At 32.3% G+C, this 27,637-nt stretch overlaps 4 protein-coding genes across 8 annotated transcripts in view; 1 reads left to right on the top strand and 3 right to left on the bottom strand.

Annotated features, from left to right (window-relative positions):
• Window positions 1–71: 71 nt before the first annotated feature.
• LOC123302610 (protein artichoke) lies at window positions 72–20,722 on the bottom strand. Of its 3 annotated transcripts, none has more exons than XR_006535540.1 (4): window positions 20,644–20,722; window positions 20,344–20,436; window positions 13,584–16,206; window positions 72–83 (listed from the first exon to the last, which is right to left on the bottom strand). XR_006535540.1 is itself a non-coding variant. In XM_044885628.1 (3 exons), exon 3 carries the CDS (start codon window positions 16,065–16,067, stop codon window positions 13,686–13,688), a length of 2,382 nt encoding a protein of 793 aa, XP_044741563.1. In that variant the 5' UTR covers window positions 16,068–16,206; window positions 20,344–20,436; window positions 20,527–20,583; the 3' UTR covers window positions 13,347–13,685. The 3 variants fall into 3 exon arrangements, 1 of the variants encoding a protein (XP_044741563.1); XR_006535539.1 differs by lacking the exon at window positions 20,644–20,722 and adding an exon at window positions 20,527–20,583; XM_044885628.1 differs by lacking the exons at window positions 72–83; window positions 20,644–20,722 and adding an exon at window positions 20,527–20,583 and having other exon boundaries at window positions 13,347–16,206.
• LOC123302617 (tyrosine-protein kinase transmembrane receptor Ror2) lies at window positions 2,148–6,810 on the bottom strand. Its single transcript, XM_044885639.1, has 4 exons — window positions 6,439–6,810; window positions 5,127–5,559; window positions 3,817–4,910; window positions 2,148–3,580 (listed from the first exon to the last, which is right to left on the bottom strand). The coding sequence occupies exons 1-4, from the start codon at window positions 6,589–6,591 to the stop codon at window positions 3,236–3,238; spliced, it is 2,025 nt and encodes a 674-aa protein (XP_044741574.1). The 5' UTR covers window positions 6,592–6,810; the 3' UTR covers window positions 2,148–3,235.
• On the top strand, window positions 8,278–10,622 carry LOC123302661 (ceramide-1-phosphate transfer protein). Its single transcript, XM_044885703.1, has 4 exons — window positions 8,278–8,548; window positions 9,147–9,430; window positions 9,926–10,101; window positions 10,198–10,622. Exons 1-4 carry the CDS (start codon window positions 8,382–8,384, stop codon window positions 10,324–10,326), a joined length of 756 nt encoding a protein of 251 aa, XP_044741638.1. The 5' UTR covers window positions 8,278–8,381; the 3' UTR covers window positions 10,327–10,622.
• A 6,016-nt stretch (window positions 20,723–26,738) lies between the features above and the next one.
• The window catches only part of LOC123302615 (protein windpipe), a 31,613-nt gene continuing 30,714 nt past the window's right edge, over window positions 26,739–27,637 (bottom strand). For all 3 annotated transcript variants that reach the window (XM_044885635.1, XM_044885634.1, XM_044885633.1), the window contains one exon: window positions 26,739–27,581. In XM_044885635.1, the coding sequence (XP_044741570.1) occupies window positions 27,142–27,581 (440 nt within the window). In that variant the 3' untranslated portion in view covers window positions 26,739–27,141. The remainder of the gene's footprint in view (window positions 27,582–27,637) is intronic.

Genomic DNA, 27,637 nt, shown 5'->3' with positions numbered 1-27,637 from the left:
AACATCCAACGATCTAACAATCCGACCCAAAACAATTTGCAAAACATTGTATTTTTTAACTTGGTTTGGAACCATTCATTTTACTCGAAAACCAAATTGAGTCGAAGTTCTGGATTGTGTGATTTTTATGAAATTAACTCACTTTTTCCCTATCTGTTTCCAGGAAAAATTCCCTGTCTATTTCGAAATAACTATTCCAGAGTCTCAAAATACTCTGAAATCGAGTGTAAAACTAATTTTCCTTTTATCAATTTTCGATCGAATCCATATATAGGAAGATGTTTAAAAATTGATCTCTACATTTTTCAAACTTTTAACGAATGTTTTTACGATTTTCTTTTGCAATTTGTTAAGTTTTAGATGTAATTGACCATGCGCAGTACACTACAATCATCTGATTTAAGAGATAAATATTTTACAGAATTTCTAAAACCTAATTTTTTTAACAATGTCTTCAATTATTCAATCTGACTTTTCAAATCGATTTAATCGATATACAAATTGATTGATATTTATTCTAACATATCCTCCCACTCCTTCTCCCCACTCTCTGAAAACACGGATAAAATGACATTGCGACGAATTGCTCGTTTACATATAGAAGATTAGCATATCCGTTTAGTAAGGTGAGGACAATCCTAGTCATTTATAAAATCAATCAAAGTGAATATCAATAGACCTTTTCATTTCAAGTACAATTCATTTTTGTTTCGTACAGTCAGTACATTATAAGTTGGACAAAGATACAATATATTTGTTATACATTTTATCACATTAGTTTTCTAACAAACTGTCCGAAACAAAAGATAATCACTTTTTAAAATGAAAAGGTCTATTCGCATCATAATCCTGTTAAGTGATTACAAAGCATTTTTCTTTTTTAAACTGGTAACAATTTTTTTATTTAAATTTTTAACTATTAATATAATAGCTTTTTATTTTCTTGTTTTTATTTGCAATAACCTGGAAGCAAAAATTTATTTTTTTTTGAATTTTTATATTACACTACTAACGTTTTTATTTAAAAATATTTTTTTAGTAACATTTTGATTTCTTGAGATATTTTTTTAATCACTTACGAACTATGTCCAAAAATATATATCAATGTATATAGGGTGTCTTCATTTTAGCTTTCGATTTTAAATATCTTAGTATCTGATTATCTGCATATTATTTTCAGAAAAAAAAAATATACAACAAATTGTTTACAAAATAATTCGTTACAGGGCGAACTCAGCAGGAAAAGGTCGATAAAGGGGTTCTGCAAATTCAGCGACGGTCATTTTCTTCGTAAAGACATCAAAATTCATATAATAATAAAAATATATAAATGAAAAATTATATAATAATCAAATTTCATATCCATTCCCATTTTGTAATTTTTTATGCAATACAAATTACATATTTGATGTAATATTGCGTAGTAGTTGTCTCATGACTTTGTAGATTTTTAGATTTTGGGATACTTAAAATCGAAAGTTAAAGTAAGCGCTGTGTACATAGTTTTTATATAAATGGAATGACAGATCTGTCTTTCAAAAACAATGGAAATTTAACGATTGAAAATTCATCAAAAATATCAACGTGTCGATTTTCTTGTTGGATGAGTTGTTGTAACCGATAGATCCCTTAAATATGTCTCTTATTACTCTTAGGTACCAATTCGCATACATCGACTATGCGAGACTAGACTATACTGAATTTAGTTTAAGTAAAATATTTTTGATGAATTTTAATGGTTTAAAAAATAAAAGTATTAATTAGCGAGTAAAATAAAATAGTGGCGTTTGGTCGCTTGAACTCGCTTCGTCAAATAAGCATAAGCACTTTGCTCTAATTATTTTATAGTTATGGATATGGATATGTGTTTCATTTGTATGGAAAAATCCAAAAAGCTTTCGTCAAAAATATCATCTTCGGCTCGGATATGTGCTTAAGTCTGTCTTTTGCTCCTCAACTTAACTCTCTAGACTAATCAAATACAAATGTTAGTTGTTCTTTTGAAATCAGCAGTAATAACTAAAATGATTTAATGTAAAGTTGTAAAAATTTCATCAAAATTGGTTCAGTAGTTTGTGAGCGAACAAATTAACATTTTACAGATTCATTAATTTACAAATACACTGTAGGTACAAAATCTTGGTCAGGGCGTCAAATATTTTGTAAACATTTCTTTTGTAGGAATGCACTATACCGATCAAGAGCGAGTTCATACTCCGATTCGCATTTGGCCGATTTTAGAATGCTGTGCCGTGTCCATCACCTTTTTTGAGGGCTGGATCCGCACTTGAAGTTTAAAAAAAATGTTATGTATCTACCTGTATCTGCTGACTAGAGATTTTCATAAATAACTAATTTAATATTTGATTAAAAAGCAATTAGTTTAAAAAAATATGTCGCTACATTTTAATTACGCTTAAATAAACGAATCCGAGTCAAAGTCAGAGTCAGAGTCAAAGCAAGACACCCACAGCCACATTTTAAGAGAACATAAAAACGTATTTGTAAAAATCACAATAAAAAAAATTACTTTTAAAATATAAATAAAAAATAAATAACGTAAAATCGATTTTTAAAAAATATTTGGCAAATTTTCTTTAGATAAAAGTTGTGAACTTTAGTATTCTCAAAGCGTTCTATTGTGAATTGAATATAGCCCAGTCCAGTTTAGTCCAGTCAGTATGAATTAGCACTAGCTCCACATCGCTACGAAGGAATAATTCGTACTGGAATGCTAAAAATAACCGATTTCATTTGCACGTACGAGATATCTTATTTTCATTCGCTTAATCTTTCTTTAAGAGCTAAATAATGAGCTTTTCCCTGCTTTATAATAATTACTGGTTGGTACTGACTGAGTAACTAATTCATATCACATTGTGAGATTCATCATGAATCCAATTCAATCCAATTCAATATAAATGCATGTTGGCCGTGCCTCGCCCCACGAACCAATAGTAAATAGTTTATTTTTGGACGAGGACGAGCGTGCACAGTTAGTTAAATTGACACTTGAACCACACTTGAAGCACAACACTTCATTGAGGATTGCACACGTAAACAGTAAGGTTAAAGGTTGAAGGTTGAAGATTGAAGTATGTATCTATTTAATACCGGGCACGTCAACCACTGAATACAAACTAGTAGAATCATGTCCACTAGAACTAACACTGGCACTAATTCGCACACCAAGGCCAATTCCACTGAGACCAATGCTCGTGGAAATGGCCGGATGCTATGTAGTCCTCTCTAAATCATCTATAATTTCTTCGAGTGTAGCGTAAATTGTACGGAAACTGGGACGATCAGATGGTTTGTGCGCCCAACATCTTTGCATTAACTTGTAGACGGATGATGGTGTGTTGTCTGGACACGCTAACATGTTGCCTTCCTTCACGAACTTCACAACCTCTTCGTGCGTCATCCCATAGTATGGTTGAAGTGCAAATGAGAATATCTCCCATAAACATACGGCAAAAGCCCAAACGTCTGATTCGATTGTATACTTGTTGTATAAAATACTTTCCAAGGGCATCCAACGAACTGGTATCGCATCCTGTTCATCTCCTTTATAGTAATCCTAAAAAACAAAAAAATTTACTTAAAATATCCTAATATTTCTAGCTATATTTATAATATTTCGACAGAGGTACAGTGGCCTAGTGGCAGAGCAGTGAATTCCAATACCGGAGGCCAGCGTTTGAACTCGGCTCAAGAATCAAGAACACAACTTTCTATTACATTAATCGATTCTTCTGATTCTTCTAAATATTCGGATTTTGCTGGAAGAAGAAATGAAAAAGAGCTGTAATTTACCTGTAAATAAATTTTTTGGGATAATCCAAAATCAGCAATTTTAACAATCATGTTGTCATCAATCAAACAATTTCTGGTTGCCAAATCCCTATGAACAAATTTTCGATCTGATAAGTAAACCATTCCAGCAGCCACTTGTTGAGCAACACTCAATTGATCGCGATGTGTCAATCGAACATCACGCCACACATCTGAGCCATCGTTTAGCACCATCCCTCCAGCACGTAATACGTAATTATTTGGCGAACAAGTCCTTAAGAACTCATTCAAATCACCACGACCCATGTACTCGAACAACAAACACATGGGACGTCCCACGGCACACACGCCTAGCAACTTAACAATATTAGGATGATCGAATTCAGCTAATAGACAGGCTTCACGTTCAAAGTCAACTTGCAAGTCTTGGGACGCTTCATCTTTTAACATTTTCACCGCAACTAGAGTGAATTCTTCACCAGCTATTAATCCAGGTGCTTTTGCTTGGAAAACTCGTCCAAACGCGCCCTGACCCAGATCCCGTATATAAATGATATTATTCCGTGGAAATTCAAGTTTCTCTAACAGTGGATTCAGTTGAGCTCCTGTACTATGATAGGCCATGTTGCTAGGTAGCTTATCGAGATCGATATTCACTTGTCGATGGTTATCATTTGTTGCCGTTGGTCCATAACCTGCGGCTAAACGATGTTTGTACAATCGATGGCACATTAACGCTAATAACAACGTAATAACGATGAAAGCGAATCCAGCTCCAGCTAGTGCCATCACAAACGCAGGTGTGAACAAGGTTTCCATGTGTACAATGTCCCGAAATTCAGTACCCGTTGAATCCGCGCTCGTAATATTATCACAAAGCGGTATGTCACAGTGTTGCCAACGTACATTTGGATCCATGGTGTAGCACCATGGGACTGGCTCTTCCCCGCCCGCGTTACGACAATAGTTCTCAGCATTTTGTACTTCTGGGAAAACAGCTGGAGGACGATCATGTGAATGCGGTTCTTGTGAATCCCACTTTTGGCATGGTAGTTTATATTTAGTCACGTTCACTTTACCTTGATAGAATCGTCCACGATCTCGAACACAATCCTCTGCAAAGTTCAAAACTCATTTTTTATCATGTCAATTACAATCCCACCCCTACTTCTATTTCTACTCTATAGTCTAAAGTACCACTACCGAGACCCTCTGCCTACTTTGGAAGGGAATGAAGTAGTAGACTCGTAGAGTAGAGTAGAATAGCGTAGGTAAACTATGCTATATTAGTTAGCAATCAATAACTGCTAAAGTGCTAATTAGTGACTTACCAGTGACTTCATCCAATTTCATTTCAGTGAGCTTAGCATGCGAACAGGTAGACACACTACTGTTTGGATTAAAACGAGGTAAACTATCACAATCGGGCAGTTGGAAATGACCGCGCGATTTAAAAAAGATACCTCGCTGTTTGTTGTCCTCGATGACAGCCCACTCGTTCGCACAGAACTGTTGTTTAACTGCAATACAATCCTCGTAACACAATGGCAACGCTCTGGAATAACCGCCCTCCTTGATAATACAATGTGGAAAAGCATATGTACATAAAAGTTTTTCGGCAGCACTACGACATGGCTCTTTTAATGTTTCAATTAATTCGGTCCATAAACCAGCCGTTATTTGTTCATTTAACCAGCCGCCAGTCGTATCTTTCGTTAAGTTAAACCATACGAATCGTACGCTATTTACATAATTACGACACACCTAAAACAATTATTTGATTTAATTAAAAGTGAAATTTACTTAATTCATCTAAAACATCTCACAAATGTAGCTCTATAGCAATCAAACTTAGCGTTAGCGTCGGCGTCGAGCGTGAAAAATTGATAGCGTTTGGTAGATTTCTGGACGGATGAAGTATAGAGGCCGACCAAAAAACTTTAGCTAATAAAATAGATATTGATTACGATTTATTTCCGAAATAATAATGGGGTTTAGCCTCCGTTTCTCTGACATGGACGCCTATAACAAAGGCAATCCACATCATTATTTGTTAATCTTTATTTATTTAATTACAAACATATTTAGAATTATATTTTGATGTGGGTGGAGTCGGTTACTTCGTTCTTATCCTATCGACGACAATGTGGATCAATTCTACCGCCCTCATTAATCATAATTGTTCACACTCCCGCTGCCTGGATTCGAACCTGCAACCTAAGTCTAAATGAACAAACAGCCAAAGACAAACGCCTTAGACCGCTCGGCTATTTAGGCTAAATTTTGGTTTCCAATTTCGATAAATTTCATTACATACGATAATGTCGATCGAAAATCGGGTTAATTTAACAATTGTTCGAGTATTGTGGTATGGAATCGCTTTAAATCCTTATATTTTGGCCAGATTTTTATTAATTACTCAATTAATTCTCAAATTAACCGGATTTCTAACTTTAAAAACTAAGTAAGAAGGTGAAAATTGTATAATATCAAGTCTTATATAATAATACCGTTGTTAATTTACCAGCATCAAAATGCCAAAACTATACGTAGGACCCAGGACCCAACATCCTTGTTTGACTTTAAAAGCCGCTCCTATTTACAATTTTAAAAAAAAAAAATAATTGGATAATAATTAATCACCTTTCCCATGTATGGGGAACAATATCCTGACGTTTGATTCAAATCCATCGCATTTTCAAATTGACTTGTTGCAGTGTCCGTAGCAATAATATTCTGTATTAGAAACAAATAGAACAAACACACAGAAAACATTTTAAAACGGCTCATTTTCATCGAAATAACTAAACTTCTCCCCCTCCAGAAAAACACAGGTCTATTAAAAAATATTTGTTACATTTTTTCATAAATTTGGGTGATTTTACGGTTTACAAAAAAATGAAAGGATACAAATTTAGAATCGTAAATTTCGAACACGATTTAAAAAAAATGATATTTATCAAAAATTATGGAGAATCTTGTCGAGGAGAACGTCACTATTTTTTTTCGTTATTTAATTTCAAAAACACATTTACTATTTTTCTATCATACTTTTGTTTTCTTATTTTTTTTTTTTTTAAACAAAAAATTGAGTATTGTCATTCGGTAATCGAACCGAATTTTACAATCTTATAGATAATATACCACAACCATATTCACATTACTGAACCACTGCCGCTGCCATCTGGTAGTTATTATCTATGGTATAATTCGATACATTGACATTTGTCACGTTTCTAGTTCATTTGTGACAACGGCTATTGTACTTTTAACGGCTATTCACGGTTCACTTTTGTTTCGGACTAAATAATTTATAATCAATGAGATAAAATAAATAACTAATATCTTCTATCTTAGTCCAACTCATTGCTGTCAATCCGAAAACATAAACTCTGCACTTGCGCTTGATATAATGAAAAGGTCTATTTAATACCGCAAACTGGCGTTGGCCGTCCTTCAAGAATACTCCGAAGCTTCCGCAGTTCTTTAATAATGCAATTTTCAATGCTGAATCTATATTTTTAGATATCTAGGAAACATTCATCTTGGTATGGCTCTTCTTTATCGGGGCCAGTGATGTTAGACGTACCAATTTCTTGGTATACGTACCATTTATCACGTTCTAAATGTTCCAAAAATAAATACCAGTTTTTAGCGACATCTATGCCAGGCTTATTGAGGTACTGTCTAAAATCACTGTTCGAGGCACGTTAGGGCTGCCCACTCCCCTGATTTGATCGAGAGACTGCATCAGTCGTGCAGTTTTTTCCGACTCTTTAGATTTTAGTAAATTCTGAGCTTTTATTTTAAATTATTTCAAGGATAGTTATTTAAATTTGTAATTAAGAAATAAAAGGGTTTACAAAACATCAAAAATATCGTACACTATTAGGATTCGATTAAGTAATAAGATTCATCTACCTTCCGATTTCCCGAAATTTTGAGGTGGAAATCCTAGGGCTCGCCATGTTTATAATATGGTATTTATACCTCTAAAGTTTTATAGTTTCCACACGTCTAACTTTTAGCTCAAGGAAGGACCAAGAAGTTTGGGGGATCTCAATAATTTAGATATAAGATAATTACCCATTCCTGGGGTGACCAGTAATGACTTTTAACCTTTACAACCTGTTTTGAAGGAATCGAGGGGTTAAAGACGCTCAATGACAGAATATTTAGGTGTGGTAATTAAAACTCAATTACACAGTTTTTTGAGAAGCCTATGAGCACGATAGAATTTTGAAGCTGATTTTGGTTCTTCTTCTAAAAAACAAGTTGCATTTAATGAGGCATCATCTATTGATTGAAATTTTCGATGGCAGCTATTAAATAAAATAAACCATATACCTATGTTATTATGTAATCACTTTCATTTTCATGACTGTCAAAATGATTAGTGGTAGATTATGTAGTGATTATTCAACAACATATTTGTTTTAATAAAAATCATGAGTTGACTTTGAAAATAAAAATTTACAATTTTTATTATTTGACACGTTTTAAAAAATTTGTTGGCATACTTAACAATAAATATTATTCAATTACATTAATATTAAACCAAAAAGCCAAACGAACAATCAATAATCATGGAGAAAAATAGTTTAGATGCGACTGAAAACATAGAAAAAGATAGTGAAATTAAAGTACGGGCATTCAATTTAGAAAAAGTTCATGATCTATTTACGGACAGTTTAAAAGAATCCGAAGATATTTATTTGAGTGCTTATTTGGAAGCTTATAAAGAGTTAAATAAGTGAGTCTTATCATAATTTATCAATTAGCCCAGTCTGTACAAATTTATTGTTATGGTCCCAAGTCCATTGTTCAAGTGTTCATTGTTATTAAAGAACCACAGCTGGCCAATATAAGCAATTGTTTTTGGGCTGTTTTAAATGGAATTGGGACAAGGGTGTCGCCAGCCAATAGCAAAATTATGAATTGTATGTACAAGTAAAAATTAGATCTTTTTTACCATTAATTTACCTGAAAACAGGCGTGGATCTAGAGTTAAATTTTGGGGGGGGGGCACAGACCCTGAAATCCGGATTTATACTGGTGAGAACCGTGGACTTTTGGTATTTTACTTTGTTAAAGCAAGTAGGTAGTTTGAACCATTTTTGTGAATTTCTAGGGGGATTAGCTGCTCCTACCTACCCCCCCCCCTCTTGGCGACGCCCTGGGATTGTGATAAGAATTGGGATTCATAAACCAACATCAAAAAAGGGGATTAGGTTCGCCTCTGAGAGCTCGACTTTTTTTTACGAAGTTTTAACAACCTAATAAACAATTTCAAAGATGCATTAATTTTTTCCTTTTTGATATTTAGTAAAATGAATTTATTTTTGAAACAGATTTTTTGTATTGATGGGATCAATGTTTAGTTTTGTATCGAGTGAAATCGATACAAAAGTAGCGATTCTTGAAAAATTAATTGAGGCATCACATCTAGAAACATCTACAAATGGTGCTCGTGAACAAGTTGAAAATAATATGAATGGCAGCGTTGTTCATGACCCTTCAAATCCATTTGAATCAATCAATTCAATGATCGATTATGAGAGATCCAACGATTTATTAACTAAAAAGGATTACGTTTCAGGAAGTCGTACGTTGTTACGATTGCATAGAGGATTAGGTAACATTTTTGTTGATTTTATTTTATCTTATTTGATCTTATCTTGACCTTAACTGCAAACAATTCATTTATATTGATATTGATTGTACCCTCTCGTCTGCGTCATTCCCTTTAACGCCAGAGTGACCCAGAACCCAGATCAGCCTGAATGTGTTGTTCAGTGCCAGGTGATTCAGCTCCTCGAAGCATTCATAAACTATCCTTGATTGGAATCTTGACGCGTCAAGGGCTTGAAGAGCAGCTTGGCTATCTGAGATGATGCTGATAAGTGCCACACTGTAACCTTTCGAGTTACAGATCTGGGCTTCCAATTGAAAATCTGTCGCATATTGGACCAAGGGGAATCGATTCCTTTATTCTAGGTCTAAAATGAATTGTTTGTTGTTTGTTAAATCCTTTACGTTACGTTACGTTACTGTTTTAAACCACTAAGACTACTTACCAAGTATTAATTAAAGAATTTCAGTAGTATTTGTAAGTGTACGTGTTTTTTAGATTTTATAAGAGTGTTCTTACGTGATTTGTCTCAATTACAGTCAACAGTTTGTGTGGCACAATGTTGTAAGCAAGCGTACGATCGAACATTATCAAAGTATCATTCCTGGTTTATACGAAAAGCTGTTAATCTTGCCACCTATACGATGCCTACTCAACGACAACTACTCAATAAGGTAAAACAATCCTACAACATTATTTATTAATCGACTTCAAAAAAAAAGGAGAAGCTTCTCAATTCGAATATAAATATTTGAATTTTGTTATTTTAGGTGTGTGGAAGTGACGTTGAAATTCAAAATACGTTGCAGTTATTACCAACAATGTTAGAGGTTACGGATGAAGTTTATAACAGAACACAATCAATTTTCGAGATCTCAAATTTGCTCAATTTAGGTTAAGTTTAATTTGCAAACACAATCACCTACAGATATCAAACGAATAGAGAATGTCAAATTTAAATGTCTCTTAATAAATTTACAAATGATGAACGGATTTATAATATTTACTTAGTGATATTTGGTTGAAGCCAAGCTAAATGAGTTGAGTTGTAGTTAGGACACTGAAATACAGAGGGACTGGAACGCTATCTAGTCTTCTGGCAGCGAAGAGACAGAGAAAGAAAATGACGGGTATACATGTTGTTCTCGTACAACAGTCTGATTTGAAAGTGACTGACTATTCGTCATGGGAACTGATTCTAGCGCTATCTAGTGGTAGAAAATAGAACCTGTCTATGACAAGTCAAATTTCAACAGAAATCAGAGTACGAACCTGTCAAAAGTTAAAGTACCTGTCATCAGTTCCCATGACGAATAAAGTTGTAAGAGCAGAAGAGTTAGGAAGAAACACGTATACCCACCCGAATCATGCTGCACCGTCCCCGCTTGTTGGGCGCTATAGGCAGTGAGCGTTCCAGTCTCTCAATATTTCAGTTGGGACGTAAAGTAAAACATGAGACATGAGATTTGTAAGCTATTATGTAACTCTATTCGAAAAACAAAGCTTTATTTATTACAATTACAAGTATTTTAAAAATGTTGAATGGGAATCAATTTAAATGTATTATAATATTATTTGCTGTTAATAGACGCATGTTTGCATGCGGTTTGTGTTGGATCCAAAAGGGGGGGGGGGCGAGCCGGGCCCAATTATCCTCAATTAAATTTATTTATCGAGTTTCAAGCATATGTCAACTTAAAAAGACACTCTGTATAGGCTTTGAGCGTAAAGGGCGGTAAATATTCGCCCTCAAGAATAGGGGCCCTGACTACTAACTACCTCGAAATATTTATTTTATACTCGTTAAAGCCAGGGAATTTTTGCTCACGAAAAAGTCAGGGAATTGTATAAGATTTAAATCGGCATTCCTGATAAATAAACTTTGTGCTCCGATACGTTCGGTTCGTTTGTTCCAAGCATCCAACACAAACCAAATAAGATATGAATGATTTATAAGTTTTATTTGAACGTTCAGTTGACATTTACTTGATTATTTACAGTATTTTGAATGACGCAACGCAATGCTAGTGATTTAAATGTTAAGTGTTTTAAATATTAAATCAAGTTAAATGTTTAATTAAAGTATTTTTTAAATTTAATGTTGTGTTGTTATTATTTAAATTTAGTTTCAATCTAAACCATCCCTGTATTTCCTTTTGCTCCTGCACTATTTCAATCTTTTTTTTTAGATTCAATTGTAAATCGCAAACAGATTCTCATCGCAAAGAGATTTATTCCATTTGTATTTTAATTTATAAATTAATACGAACACGTAACAGTTATAGTTCAAATTGCTGTTACATCTACGATGTGATCATGAAGGTTATAAGAAGGAGAACGATCGCTATAGAAAATATTGTCCCCGAAATATGGATAAAATAAGTGAGGCGCTGCGACCGCTAAGTAGTATCAATAAAAGCGGGCTGTTGTGCGCTAATTTGAAATGATATATCAATTTGTACATTATGCAACTAACTTCATCTACTTGTACTCATAAACAGCTAACTTCGCAGATACTACTTAACGACGACAGCGCGGCTGGTGGCTGAAAAATGAACTATAAATTCTAAATTTTCAGGGACAGGTGCGCTAATGCTTTTACACGTAGCGATCGTTCTCCTTCTTTATAACCTTCATGGATATTTTAGATAGTTTAAATATAAAAGCAGGTCCGTAACTAGGATCTTATTGGCATTTTCTATGGATATGGCCTCTTATAGATATGAAAGAATAGTCACAATAAATTTAAAATATAATATTTTTATTAATTTAATATAATTAATAATAAAATAATTAATAGTAATAATAATTAAAATAAATGCATTCTAATAATACACGTCAATACACGTAATTAACGTTAACGTTACAATCATTTAATAAGCTCAAATTAATTCAATTCAATTCATTAATAAGTTTTAATTAATTTATTATATCTAATTAATAATGACTTGGAAAAAAATAATATTTATTATTGTTAAAACATAAAATCATCAAATATTACTACACAAAAAAATAATAATAATAAAGCTTGTGCTCTTTTTATTGATGACATTATGACGTATACAACGACGTCATCGTTATATGAAATGTCAAACATGAGCTGTAATGGCATCATAAAAGAACACAAGCAAACAAAATAAATGATTTGCTCAAAACAAATTGAAAATATATTTTGAAATTTGTTCATCATAATTTGTACTGCATTGTGACGTCAGTCATTATTTATTGGTTATTCACAAAAACACAAAAATAACTATTTAAAAAAAGAAAATATGCAGTAAAGAGAAATTAGAAAATAACATCACCTTCGATTCAGTGAAATTCGTTTCAATTTGGGCTCCACTCCAGGATTACGCTAGTTTTCCTAGGAATACCATCCCAATTATCCTTTATCAATGATTGCCTTTCTGTTTTTCAAATTTAAATTATAAATTGGCACAATTTGATGAAAAAAGTCAGTTAATGAAATACTGCATACGGAACAGAACCATCTAGTATCGAGAAGTAGAACTAATAATATGGATGCGTTACGTTACGCATGCGTTAAAAAATATCATCTTTCGTTTATTGTACTTTATTGTATTTAACAAGAATAAAGTTAAAATTAAAAAAACTCGTGTCTCATTTTACTCATATCCGTTCATCAACTTGAAAAGACCTGATGATCTTCAAAAGGCTGAGAATTGTATTTGAAAGGGCCCCCGACATGATTACTCCGATCCTGAATTGCTTGTATGAATGGGACCACAGCCGGGTTCATTCTTTCAAATTACGACTCAAAACAGATAACCGATGTATACGCCGGGGGGGGGGGGGTTCTCATGGAACATGTAACAAATTAGACTCTTCAAAATTTTAATATTTTGAGTAACTCGAAATTCGACTTGGTTGTGCATTTATTTCACTTTGGCATTTTTAGTCTTTGTACTAATTGTTTTTGGTGTAACAGGCTGACCCTCTGTCGACCCAAAACGAATTTCACTGTAAAAATAACAATAAAATTATGATCAACAATTAACTCAGTCAATTTGTCGAGATTTCGATATATAACTCAGTTTTTCGCCTTCATTTCTTTCGTTTTCGGGAACTTGACATTTCGAAATATTTCTTTTCTTTAGATAAAAGTAGACAATCCCCCGTTGACGACAAAAAAGACGTGGGGATTCCCCGCCCTAGAAGAATGTATTTTAGAGGTTAACAGAGACATCGACAAATTGATTGAGCTAAATAAAAATTTTGGAAAGTAAGTAATAGATTTTTATTGATTAATTGTTGTAATTGTAATTGTTGATTGATGTAATTGTTGATCTTCTGGTTGAATCTGTTGATAACGTGAAGTCGCAGACGCATTTTGATGATTGATTATCGAATATAATCGTGTTAATATCACTGATGGATTAATCATTGAAGTTGAATTTGTTGTGTTCGATTGTTGTGGAGTTAATTCTTCAGACAATTGTTTATAAACCAGACCACAATCTTTCTTCGTTTTAAACGAATCACTTCCATTGTTGTACGGTTGTTGTAACGTTTTCGTTATAATATTATTGATGTTTTGATTGTACTTATTGTTCGCCAATCGACGTCGATATAAAACGATTGAACACCACGATAAAAGGAATACAATCGCGGCGGATGTTATCGCACCAACTAAAAACATTAAGACTTTCGTGTAATTGCTATAATCTTTATTTAAATAATAACTATCGAGTAAAATTTCATCTTCTTCTTCGTCATCTTCATCTGAATCGAAATCATCGTTCGAGGCAATCGTGGATGATGAAATCGTCTCATCATACGTATCGTTACTTTCATCTTCCTCATCTTCATCTTCAGAGAAATCACCATCATAGTATTCATCATCGATATCATCATTGTTATCGTTATCGTTATCGATTTTATTATCGATTTTCGTTTGATTTGTGCTTGGAATTTGTTGAACGATTGGTTCATCTTTACAAACAGTTTTTGTAAGTAAATTCCATCGTGATTTCTTATCCAAGTCCTCAGATTGTTCACGATTAATCTCAACTTGTACATTATGCGCGATTAACGATTGTAGGAACGATGTAAATTGTTGATTACACTGCAATTGATTACCAGTTAAATCGATATTGATTACATTTGGAATATAATCCATGAACTTGTCCCCATCTAATTCGGTTATGTAATTATTCGAGATGTTTAAATATTTAAGGCTAACCAATCGATCATGTCCGGCGGGGGAGGTCCACTCGATTGTGCTAATCAAACCACATTGACTTAAATCCAAAATAATTAAATTTTGTAACGAATTAAACATATTTAACGTAACGACCTTAATATTTCGATTATTCGATAAATTTAAATGATTCAAATTAAAATTATTCCTGAATAGATTGGTCGGTAATGTAGAAAGTTTATTATTTGCCAAGTTGATATATTTCAAGGAGTATAAGTGTTCGAAAATATCCTCGGGTAAATGACTTAAGTTGTTATCGTTTAAATATAAATCAGTTAACGCAGCCATACGATCGAAAACTCGACTTGTTAAGTTTTGAATCGAACAAAACGATACATCGAACGTGTTTATATCGAATGTGTACCCAACAAGTATGTTAAAACCGTTTGATGGTAAATTCGTTAAATCGTAATTATTACTAACGTTTAACAACTTTAATTCGAGGTTATATTTAAAAAGATTTTCCGGTAATTCTTGTATTTGATTATCCGATAAATCTAAATCGTATAATTCCGTTAAATGTTTAAATGCATTCTCGTGAATCGTTCGAATCATGTTCGATTGTAATTTTAAATCGATTATATTCGGTATTTGTATGAACATATGTTCACTGATATCCGTTAAATCGCTGTTATTTAAGTCTAATGTTTCTAAACTTTCGGAATTGATAATCGATTGTTCGATTGGTGTCGCTAACGGATTATTAATCAGTTTTAAGTAACTGAGTTCCGTGTTTGTTGTGAATAGAAGTAAGGGGATTGTTTTGATATGATTGTTCGATAAATCGATTTCTTCGAGATTGATTAACTTTTTAAAAGTCATTACATCGATTTTTTGGATTTGATTGTTTTTTAAATTGATGTAAATTAAATTTAACAATCCGTTAAATGTTTTCCCGTCAAGTACTTCGATTTCATTATTCTGTAACATTAATTCCTCGCAGGTATTCGAATTAAATAATTCATTTCCGATTCGATTATGACTCAAATCGATTGCCTTTAAATGTTTAGTCGTGTTGGTGTTAAAAACTTCTTTAAACATGTGTATATTCGACTTCGAAATGTTTGCATGTTGTAATTCGACACTTGTTAAATATTCCAAGTCAGCGAATGTGTTTTCATCGATCGAATCGATTGTCACATTCGAGATGACAATTTTTTGGGCGTATTTCAATCCAATATTCTTAAAGATATTCGGTGTGAGCTGAATACGTGGTTTGTAGGTGAGGTTGTCTCGAATGACCAATGTTTTAATATTTGTTTCACCGAATTGTTGATAATTTTCATCGATAAATCGACATGTGGCTGTTGATGTGGTATCTTCGCAGACACAATCGCGTGGACATTTGATTTGTACGTCACCGGTGTTATCACCGGTACAGACTATTATCAGTAATGATAATATGATAAATTTATACATCTTGTTTGATGTAAATTGAGCTTTGTTTGAAGTTAAGTCCTCATAAAGCTTGTAACGTTTTTTTTTTTCACTTTCTTGAATAATTTTTCTTGGTAATCAATTCACGTAGAGTTGTTAATCTTGTCAATATTTATTTAACCTAAAAATAAATTATTTGTTATTAATTATTTCATAAATAAAAGTCAATAAATAGTGCACTTAAAGTTAACACGGCCATTTTTTTTTTTTAAATAAACAAACATGGCTAAACGGTCTAAGGCTTTTCAGACTTTAACCGTTTGTTTACTTGGAAATAGGTTGCGGGTTCGAATCCAGGCGACGGCAGTATGAGCAATTATAATGGGGCGGTTGAATTGATCACATTGTCGTCGCTTGGATAAGAACGAAGTAACCAACTCCACCCACATCAATACATGTAATTTAATAAAATAAAGATTAACAAAGAATGAAGTGGGTGGTCTCTGTTAGATTAGACCTATTTTACCATTAATTTCCCTGAAAATAGGCGTGAATCTAGAGATAGATTTTGGGGGGGGGGGGTCACAGATACTGGAATCCGGATGTTCTAGTGAGTTTCGACCAAGTAAAGTCAAGTTAGTATGATAGACCAAAAATTAACTGTTTTGGATTTTAACGACGTCAGAAAATCTTGTACAAAATTTTCTATTAATGGCATGGCTACTTAAATAATGATTGTTGAACAATTACTTGACATAGTAATAAAGTTTGGATTGAATTTATGATATGATTAATGGCGGTCATAACTTTATGTACATTAAATTGTTATATAAATAACACATGATCTGAGATAGTCGTGAGAATTTAAACAAACTCATAAATCATAAATATGTTTAATATCTTCTACGTTAACATATATTATATAATATTCTAATTTATTCAAACATTGTGAACAAAAATTCTAGGAAGGACTCTAACTTTAACTCTAACTCAGGTATGGGCAAATGGGACTTACAGAAATCCCGCGGAATCCTTATTTAAAATACGAGTAATACAGTGACAACCTAACCAGTTACAATCTAAAATACGAGTAAGACAGAGAGACAACATGTTTTTTTCTACCTATCTCATTACTATTAGAGAAACTGAGATAGGTAAAAGGGTCGTATATCCGTCTCGCTTCCTCTTTTATGAGCAATGCGGACTTGGATTAAGAGATACACCATAAAGTTTATGACACACAATAAAGTTATAACAATGGTGACTTCGACTTAAAATAACTCGCCCATGCCTGCTCTAACTAGAAAAATTTCTTTAGTAGAAATTAACGTGTTTTTTTCTGCACCTATATCAAAATTTCTTAATTCGCTTAAACTCAAAACTTAAATTTGGAAACAGAATCGGTTTTATACATTTTTAATTTCGCTTTTAATGTCCATTAATTTTCTGATTCAGTAAAAATAATCGTATTCATTCATAAATTATGATAAAATTCATTTTCTACAATTTTCCTTGTAATAGATATTTTCATTTTAAAACAGAAATAACACATCTGTCATCATATCAAAGAATTCGTAATAATGTTTATTTGTTTAAAAAAATATGTTGTATGCAAATTTTTTTGTTAAAAACATTTTTGTTATTGTTTTGTGAATAGCAAATGTTGAATGAACACATATATTTTACACCTTCTATACCGGGTGTGCCAAAAGTAACGCACGCTGGGTGTCCCAAAACAAAATTCTAAGATGAAAAGTCCTCTTCCATGAACTACTCGGGGAACTACAGACAGACAACGGGACAGGTGAAACTAAATAAAAACAGTTCAAACTTTCATGTCCAACTCAATATATGCAAAGTAATTAAACAATTTATTCTGTTAGTTATTTTAAAACATAATGTTTTAATGTATTAAAAGGAATAGATAGTGGGTGAATTTTCATTAGCATAAATGAATATTCAATTAAAAAAATTGTTTTTTTGGCAACAATGTCCATATATTTAGGCCATTCAAATTTCAATGAGCATTGTTTAATGCTCATTACGGATGAGTGATCAATCATTTGTATTTAAAAAATAATCGCACGTCGCACGTAAGTCTGATAAAAACCCGATTAAATTATAACAATTTAATTACAAAATAAGCTTTTTCGTATCTCACAATAGATTTTGAAAACTCTGAAGTAATCTGACAGCGTGTCTTACACTTCACACTTAATCCACCCCTGTCTGTTTAGAATTAGTTGCTAACGAAAATAAATTTATCATCAGAGTAATATTTGAAAAAAATATCATGAATTATTTCACAATATTATGTACAGTAAAAATTAAATAAAAAAATCGATTATGAATCGTCAAGCGAAGGTGATTGAAACTGAGACTGATATCTGCTTAGCGTAGCTTATCATAGCGCACACAATTTGCAAATACAATCAAAATCTGTTATACCGAACATCGTTTGTAACGACCCACGATTATTATGACGATTATTTCTACTTTTAAGTCACATTTTTGCAAGTTTTTAAGGTAGTACAAGCGTCAAGTCAAGTTTAGACTTGTGATTCAAATTATTTGTACCTTATTTTCAACATTATTGATGAATTTTATTATAACTTTGCGAATTTTCATTTAATTGGGAGCAACTAACTGCTTTACCGACACTGAAACACTAAAGAAAAGTTTCAGTAGATGACGTTGTTACCCGATTAGTATGCAGGGAGTTTTTGGGATGAAAAAATTGACCTACTTAGGTTTTATTTTAAGAATTTAATCTCGGAAAAGGCTCCAACGATTTTCATGACATTTAGTAAGCAGGAGATTTCGGTACTATTGTATTATTTGTTTACATTATTTATAAATTATTTTATTTGTTATTACCGAAGAAGTACTTCTTATGGTAGTACAAGCGCCAAAGGCAGTAGAATGCTACGACCAAATCTTTTTTCCGCTAGCAAGTGTAGTCACATAGAAATCGAGCTTTAAAATTTCGTATACAGTGCAATAGCAAGTGTTCGTCGTGCAGAGTAAAACATGCTAAGTTCATCGTTTTGTGGAACGAAATATTCCAAAAAAGACTTGTTTTTTTAATTATTTAAAAATTAAGGTCCTACAATAACCATTATCTGCAATTTCTTTTAAGGATTTGTTTAAAGAATGTTCAAAGATTATTCACTTTTGGAAAATTGATAAATTTAATAAAGCGGCTTATCGCTTGGAGCGACAAAACATGGTTACAACTATTTGCCTCTAAATTTGGTGTTATTATTTTGACTGTTTTTCAAAAAAATTTTTACTGGGTTCTGAATCAAGCCCAAACTCAAATTATTCGTTTAAGTTATTTTTAAATATTTCGGTCAAATTATTTGGAAATTTGGTATAAATACTCCCCTGCAATTTTGTATCGATGCTTAAGAATTCGTCATTATTTCAGAAAGCGTATGAAAGCACATGTAAGTACAAATATTTTGACCTTTCGATCAATTTGGAGCCCCCAAAATTTTTCACCTAAGGCCATGGTCCATGTGGCCCAATATGTAAGTACAGACCTGTCAATATTGACAGTTTGAGACAGCCTAGCGGTTCAAAATGTACCAATTTTGAGCATTATGAATTTTATAAATAATAAGACGTTAAATATAGTACTCTAAGGCCAGGTTTTATAAAGACCCATAATTGTGAGGCTCTTGAAAGGCGTTATAGCCGATTTTGACTGTCGTTTATAGAGTATTTATATAATTTACTAGCATAGTTTAAATTTTTGGGGAAAGAAAAGAAATTATTGGGGAATCCCAATTTTCGAAATGGCTCAGCCAATACCTCATGAAGCTAAAATATGATGCGCTTACTACAAATACCTAGACCTACCTATACAATAAAAATAAAATGCTAATGAATGCTAAATGCTAAATATTAAAAAAAGCATACCTTTGTGTTTGTACCCAAAGAATGTTTATCATTTGAAATTTAATTTTATTCTATTTAAAATTGTCACGTAAAGTATGTTATCACTTTATTATTATTGCTTTTGTTATCTTATCTTGCTTTTGTCTTTATTAATTACCTATTAAGTGATAACAAACACTAAAAAAAATCCAACTTAATAAACTTAACTAAATGACTACTGTGAAAAAAAAAATTTACACAATTCTTTTTGCAATAGAAAATTCGATTATCTAGTCTAGACTGGCGTCCAAGAAAATTTATTAATTTTTATAAAAAATTGAAGGCCTTTTTCAGAATAAAAAATGGTCAACTTGTGCATACTGCAGGTGTGTTTAAAATAAATGCGTTGTAAAATGCAAATTCAATAAATATTTACCTGCAATTTCAAAACAAAACAAAACAAAAACTTGAAACTATTCAGAACAATGAAAAACGGGTAACACTCGGACGTATTTTGAATAAATTGAGGCTACAAAACAAAAGAAAAGACACACTTTAAATTCTCACTTTTCAATAAATATTAAAAATGAATCACTTTAAGTAAAAAAATTGAACTCACTTAACTCAAAACAGGTAAGATATTGGTTTTTGCTGAGCACCTTTTGTATTTGTAAGAATTCAGTATCAAGGTATTATATTTATATATATATATATATATATTATAACTTAAACTTACCGTGTTTTTATTTAACAAATCGCGTTCGATTCGGGTGTGTTCGGATCGTTCGGATCAATCCGGATAGCAATGAGAAATGCTTTAGCGCATGTCTCACAACCACTGAGTACTGAGTAGTGACTTCACTTACTACTTAGTCATTTGTTTGGTAAACAATGTCACCATGAAGGGTAATAGATAATATAGTGGGTAATAAGAATAGAGAATAGTCGGCGATTTGATAGTTGGCTTTGAGTATGTTCAAATCGATGAGCACATAGGAAGGTGTATAGATCAAAATCTACATCTAACTTGGTGCCGCTAGAAAGTTTATTATTGGAATCCATTTCTGAAATGATTTTTGAAAATATTTAACAAACTGGACCAAAAAATTATACCCAAAGGTTTTCAGAGTCGCTTATCACAATTCAGAATTTCGATATACTCCTTGTTTTCTGGGATAATTTGCCCCCGCTGGTCTAAAACAACAACATTCTGTGAATATTTTACAAAATTATGAATTATTTCAGAGGGAGGGAGGCTATATTGGAATTTTTACTCTGGAGGTAAAGCCCAAATCAGCAACCCCAAAAATTCCCCGAGTATACTTTTTTGACACATTTTCTTGAATAATTACAGAATATTGCTGTTTTGGAGCAGCGTGAGGTAAATTATATCAGGAGTGGAGGAGTATATCGGAATTCTAGCTTCGGAATGGTGATCAGCGACCCCAAAAGTCTCCGGGTATACCTTTTTGGTTCATTTGTCGAAAATTTACAAACTGTTTCTGGTTTTGATCAGCATTGGGTGAATTACTCTAAGAAGGGGGATTATGTCCCGATTCTGACTTCGGAATCGAGATCAGCGACTCCAAAAAGTACTAAAAAGGGCTCATTGAGCGATAAGTCGAGCATTTATTGAAATATAATTTAAAATTCTGTCTCTTCGATCGATATCTGGTTGCGATTTTAGACCATACCAGAGAAATTATTCCGCTTATTATCGAATTATCTCGATTATAGTATTTTTGTGAAACTTAATAAGATTCCAACTTCAACAAATTTGAAATTGGCTTTCCAACTGTAAGCGTATACTCAAATGAATTTCGAATATTCAAAGACGACTACTTCCCATTAAAAATGAATACAATTAATTTTTTGTTAAAAATAATTTATTGACAAAACCAAGTCAATAATTTTGATTTGAATCACAATTAATAAATTTTGTATATAATTTTTGAGTTTTATTAGTTTTATGGATTAAGAAATTAATAAATCACTCTTGCTTACAAAAATGTACATTAGAACAGGGTGTCCTACTATACAGGGTGTAAAAAAGTATCGAAACAGCAAAATAATTTGAAAAATATAATCAAGTGGGGTCTTGATTCCAAAATTTATTTACAAAGAAGAATGTTAGCTAAAATATAACATGAAAAATGGAAAGTTTGACCCAAAATTAGTGGGTTTCAACACAAATTCCATTCAGATCGGATAAAATTTAGGTGTATTTTACAAAAAATCGATTTTTTGAACTTTATGACGTCATCAAAATCCAAAAAATTTAATTTTGCTCTATCACATCTAAATTTTACCCAAATTTGATAAACCAAGTATGTAATCCTACTAAATTTGGGTCAAACTTTTCAAATTTGTGATTAAAACTTACCTAACTTCAATAAGTTTCAAGAATGTGGAGTCTTGGACCCAGAATTTAGCACATAAGTGATAGCCAGCGAAAAACTGACATCACAGCTGAAAAGAATGACCCAAAATTAGTGGTTTTCAAAAAAAATTCCAATAAGATCGGATCAAATTTGCCTGTGTTATCAAAAAAATTAAATTTTTGAACTTTATGACGTCATCAAAATCCAAAAATTGAATTTTGCTCTATCACATCCAAATTGTAACCAATTTCAATAAACCAAGTATGGAATTATACTAAATTTGGGTCATAATTTTCATATTTGTGGTCAAATTTAACCTGCCTATAAAAGTTTTGAAGATAGTCGGATCCTGGTATCGATATTTCGCAAAAAAATCATGTGAGCTAAAAAATAACATGAAAAATGAAAAGTTTGACCCAAAATTAGTGGGTAACAAAAAAAATTCCATTCCGATCGGATAAAATTTGGGTGTATTATAACAAAAATCGTTTTTTTGAACTTTATGACGTCATCAAAAACCAAAAAATTTAATTTTGCTCTATCACATCCAAATTGCATCCAATTTTAATCAACCAAGTATGGAATTATACTAAATTTGGGTCATACTTTTCATATTTGTGGTCAAATTTAACCTACCTATACAAGTTTTGAAGATAGTTTGATCCTGGTATCGATATTTCGCAGAAAAAAGCATGTGATCTAAAAAATAACATGAAAAATAAAAAGTTTGACCGAATAATAAGTTGGTTTCAAAAAAAATTCCATCCATCGAGTTTTAAAATAACTTTTCAAAAGAGTCAAAAAATTTTGTCCAAAAAAATTTGGTTTAAAATGAACAATTAGTGATAGTTTTGGCAACCTAATTAAAAAGAATGTTTTTGTAAATAAAATAAAGAAATATTTTTAAAATTTAATATTTTAATAATAATTAGTTGGATTTTTCCAGTCTTAAATAGGTAGTACATACCTATTCTGTTTTTTTAATAAATTTTAATAAGCAAACATATTAATTTATTTCAATTAAAATAAAAATATATTACTTTTTAAATATTTAACACTATTCATAACTAATAAAAATAAAACATAAGAAAAAAAGAAAAAAAAATCATAATTATAAACAAAAAATGAAAATCAATAATAAATTCACAGAGCCTTTTTTTTGTTTTATACTTTAAATAAGAATTCTCTATTCAATTTAACACATTTTACACAAACACAATTTAAAATTCATTTTAAAATTGTGTAATTTAAAAGGACCCCACACTTTTGGATATGTGACATGTTTAGTTTTTATATTCAAATTTTGATTTGTATTCAATCCTCAATCCTCAATTGGCAACTTTACTTCCCTACACAGTCTTACGGTTTTGTTTGGAGTCTGCCATTTGAGGTCCAAGAAAAATATCATAGCCAGGGTATGAAGGACCCATGAAAATCATCCAAGCAGCTCTTAAATCCTTCAGCTCAGTCTATCTAACCTCAAAGGTAGCACAAGACTGACGTACGCCTTTAAATGAGCTGGGGGAACAAATGAATGTAAACCTGGTATGGGTACTGGGACACAGAGACGTTCCAGGAAATTGTGAAGACGACGAGCTTACTAGAAATGGCACAATGCTGTTGGACACAAGTATCAATAGAAATCCGGGAGTTCCGTTCGCGAACTGTAAGCTGATCCTTAAAGAGAATATTTTAAAAAGGGCCAATCTTAGATGGAGGGAGGAGCGCACCTGCGATGCTACAAGGCAAATATGATCTGAGTACAATCATAGGCGTTCCGAAGATCTTATGTTTCTTCCAAGGGACTCTGTTAGCAAAGTTGTTACGGCTATAACAGGACACTGGTTGGGTGAGTAGGAAGAGACGATGTCCCATCTTCTTTGTCACTGCCCAGCACTTGATATGAGAAGATGGACTTACTTGAGCCAGCCTCTCTTTGACGACTTCTTCGACCTAAAGTCTGTCGACGTCAAAACACTCCTAATGTTCTTAAACAGATCCAAATGGTCCATGGAGTAGTGCCCGGGAATGAGCCAACCCTATTTCGGTATCACAACGGCCTCTATGTTCTAAGTGTGTCTCACTCCAGGACAGCCACTCTAATCTAACCTAACCAAACCTTCCCCAAAATTTTTCTTCAGAGTGCTCTGAAATCAATCAAAATGACTATAATTGACGATTCATATTTTCGGTAAAATCGTGTAACAACTCAAGTTTGAATTATTTTATCATTTTCACGAAAATAACATCAAATTTTATTTGTCACGAAAATTACAAAATTAAACAAGGTAAGGTAACTTTCATGATTTGAGGATTAAATACGAAAATTAAAGATTTTTATCCATAAATATAAATTTTATGAAAGTTCTCGGATCTTTGGTAACATGTAACATCTAAAAGACGCAGGCGCACGATCTAATCGGCGCGGGTAAACGCAAAATAATTGTTTTGAGACCTTTATACAGGTTGAATCATTATGATCTATGAGAATGACTGTCATACAACAGTTTTTATGGTTCGATTCGAAGGGAGAGGGGCATTCATTAAAGATCTTTTATTTATATTTGATCTTTAGGACCTATTCAAGATATCCAATGAATGTCCGTTACAGAGCCCTACGAAAATGACTCCCTGTATAAAATCATAGTCTTTTAATTTATGTCCGTGAAATATTGTTCTTGTCATATTCAGGAATAAACAAATTTAGTCAAATGTTTAATTGACTAAATTTGTCTTCCCTGATAAAAAAATCCGATTCAATCCACTAGAACTAATCGGAAATTTCCAATTGGTTGCAATTCATGAATAGGATCGAATTGGAAATGTCATATTGGATTGAATTGGAATTCAATCGGAATGAATTGGAAATTTGAATCGGAATCCAATCGGACTTTTTTATCAGGGTTAGAAGATCAATTGGTTTTTGGTCGGATTTTCTCATAAATGTCTTTTTTGTCCAGCAAAATTTTGTACATAAATTGGTTACAAAATATTTGAGCATTTTTTTATTTTTTTAAATAGTTAGGTTATATATTAATTTTTAGAGTTTTCCACAAACTTTTCTATTTGATGGATCCCCTCTTGATTAGATCCCCACCTCACTCCGTTTATTACATAATATATGGAAACTCTATTTATTTACAGTTGAGTTTTTAGTTTAAAAAAAAAAAACAAAATATTTTTACAAAATTTACAAAAATATATATGAACACTTGTGCAATTATTTATAATCGGTGGGTAAGAGAGGGGAGGCTACAATGTACATAATTCGAGTTTGTTTCATTTTCAAATTACCAAATTTTCGCACAAATAGCAAAAATTGTATAAAAATTTGTAGTTTTTATGACTAGCTTTTATCTACAAAAATTTTCAGTTCAGTTTTTACAAACAGGTTTCATTCGGGTACACTCTGTACATGGTTTTTTTTAAGGTATACATTAGTGATGGGCGAATGCGAATGATTATGTTAACTTTCAAATGAAGCGCTCGCCAATTGTTATATACCCTCATTTTTGAGTTCATTACTTAAGAATAGAATGCTACATTACTAGCAAATTAAATAGGCTGTATTTTATTTTCAAAAAAATTAGGGTCCTGCACCAAAGATTTAAATCTATTTTTATTGTTATTAAGTTAAAATACATTTTTTAAACAAATATTGTTTAAACAATATAAATAACTAGCATTCATTCACGCTCTAGCATTCAATTCCTTTACCTTCATTTAACTTCCTTTTTGTTCACAATCTAATGGATTTTAACTTTTAGTGTGGAACCCTAAAATACAGGCCTTGTTACTTGTTGATAATGTAGCATTTTATAGCTGAAAGAATTTTTAAAATCGGTTGAGTAGTCAAGTCAAAAATGACGGTTTGTATATTTTGTAGCACAAACTTTCATCTCCAACTTCACCCTTTTAGGGGATGCATTTCCAAAAATCACTTCTTAAATGACACCTACAGTTTAAAATTAAAATCCTCTCAAAATTTCAATTTATCAAATTAGCCATTTAGGATGGGTGTTGATGTATCAGTCGAGACACTGCCTTTTCCCTGAGACTAGAAAGACAAATTTCAGTTTTTTATTTATTTTGAGGTTAGTTTGTTATAATTACATTTGTCCAACATTCAAATTTAACAGTGATTAAAAACGGTAATAAAAATATGAGTACATATTAGTTAAGTTTGAGGTTATTTCGCCATTTATGATTTAAAATTTTGATGATTTTGTCATGTCAAAAACATTCGCATCGTTTTTTGCGAATGTGAATGCGATTATTCGTCCCATCACTAGTAAACATCTTATGAAAAATTATAAGAATTAATTTTTTATAATGCGCGCGCACAAGATGACATGGAAACTACATGTTGAAGTTAGTTACAATCCTCTTTTTTTGTATAATAGACACACTAAGCTTCCAAAAAAAAAGGTCAAACCGTTAGGAGATGATAGGAGATTAATCTAAACCGTCCTCGAAAATTATTCCTGGAATCGGTTCACTGTAGATTTTTTCTAATGAGAGTCACTTTGACTCCCATTAAAATTTAATGTTACTAACTTGTTTTCTTTCCCTCCTTTTACCCACTAGAAAAAGTTGTGGCTGGAGTAATTTTAACTTTTCGTTTGAGAATTTTTTTTAAATCGAAAATATTTCGCAATAATTGAGTGTGAACCGACAGAGGTGAACTGACCAAAAAAACTGAACCGATTTCGATAAAATAAATGTTGATGTATTTTGGATAAACAAAATGAAACAAACTCTGGATTAGTGTGTAAAATTTTGAAAATAAAAAACGGTCCTAATCGTTTTTTGTTTTTTGGTATTAAAATAGAAAATAACAAAAGTGATGTTTTCTATACATTAGGTCGTTGATTTAAATTCGGTGTGACAATTATTTGTGGACCATCTTTTGTAAATGATTTGGTACGTGTCACAAGCACCGGTGTTTTCGGTATGGAATCGGTTAACTCCGTCATTGTTATTTTAACTTTTTCAACCGCTCCATTTCCCGCTGCACTATCCAAGTTTCTGGGTGATGGTGTTGGAGGTGGTTGAGTGTCCGCACTTGTTGTGGGTGTTGGTATACTTAGCGGAGTATCCATGTAGCCTTCGTCTGGATTATTCATCATGGGTGATTTCTCGTTCACGACCGTTCCATTGTTTGGTTTACGTTTTGTTTCATTTTCTTGATTTAATAAAGCAACTACTTTGTCATCATCACCAGGGCGCATGTCAGTCATTTCGTGTGCGTATTTATCGTTATCCACATCATCCTTGCTTTTCTTTTTGAGACCTAGAACACAAATTATTGATTCAAATATGAAAGGGTCAACTTCCGGATGAGGTTGT

Source organism: Chrysoperla carnea, chromosome X (assembly GCF_905475395.1).
Source record: "Chrysoperla carnea chromosome X, inChrCarn1.1, whole genome shotgun sequence".
NCBI lineage: Eukaryota > Metazoa > Arthropoda > Insecta > Neuroptera > Chrysopidae > Chrysoperla > Chrysoperla carnea.
Note: the sequence above shows the minus strand (reverse complement) of the source record. Positions and strands in the feature narration are given on the sequence as shown.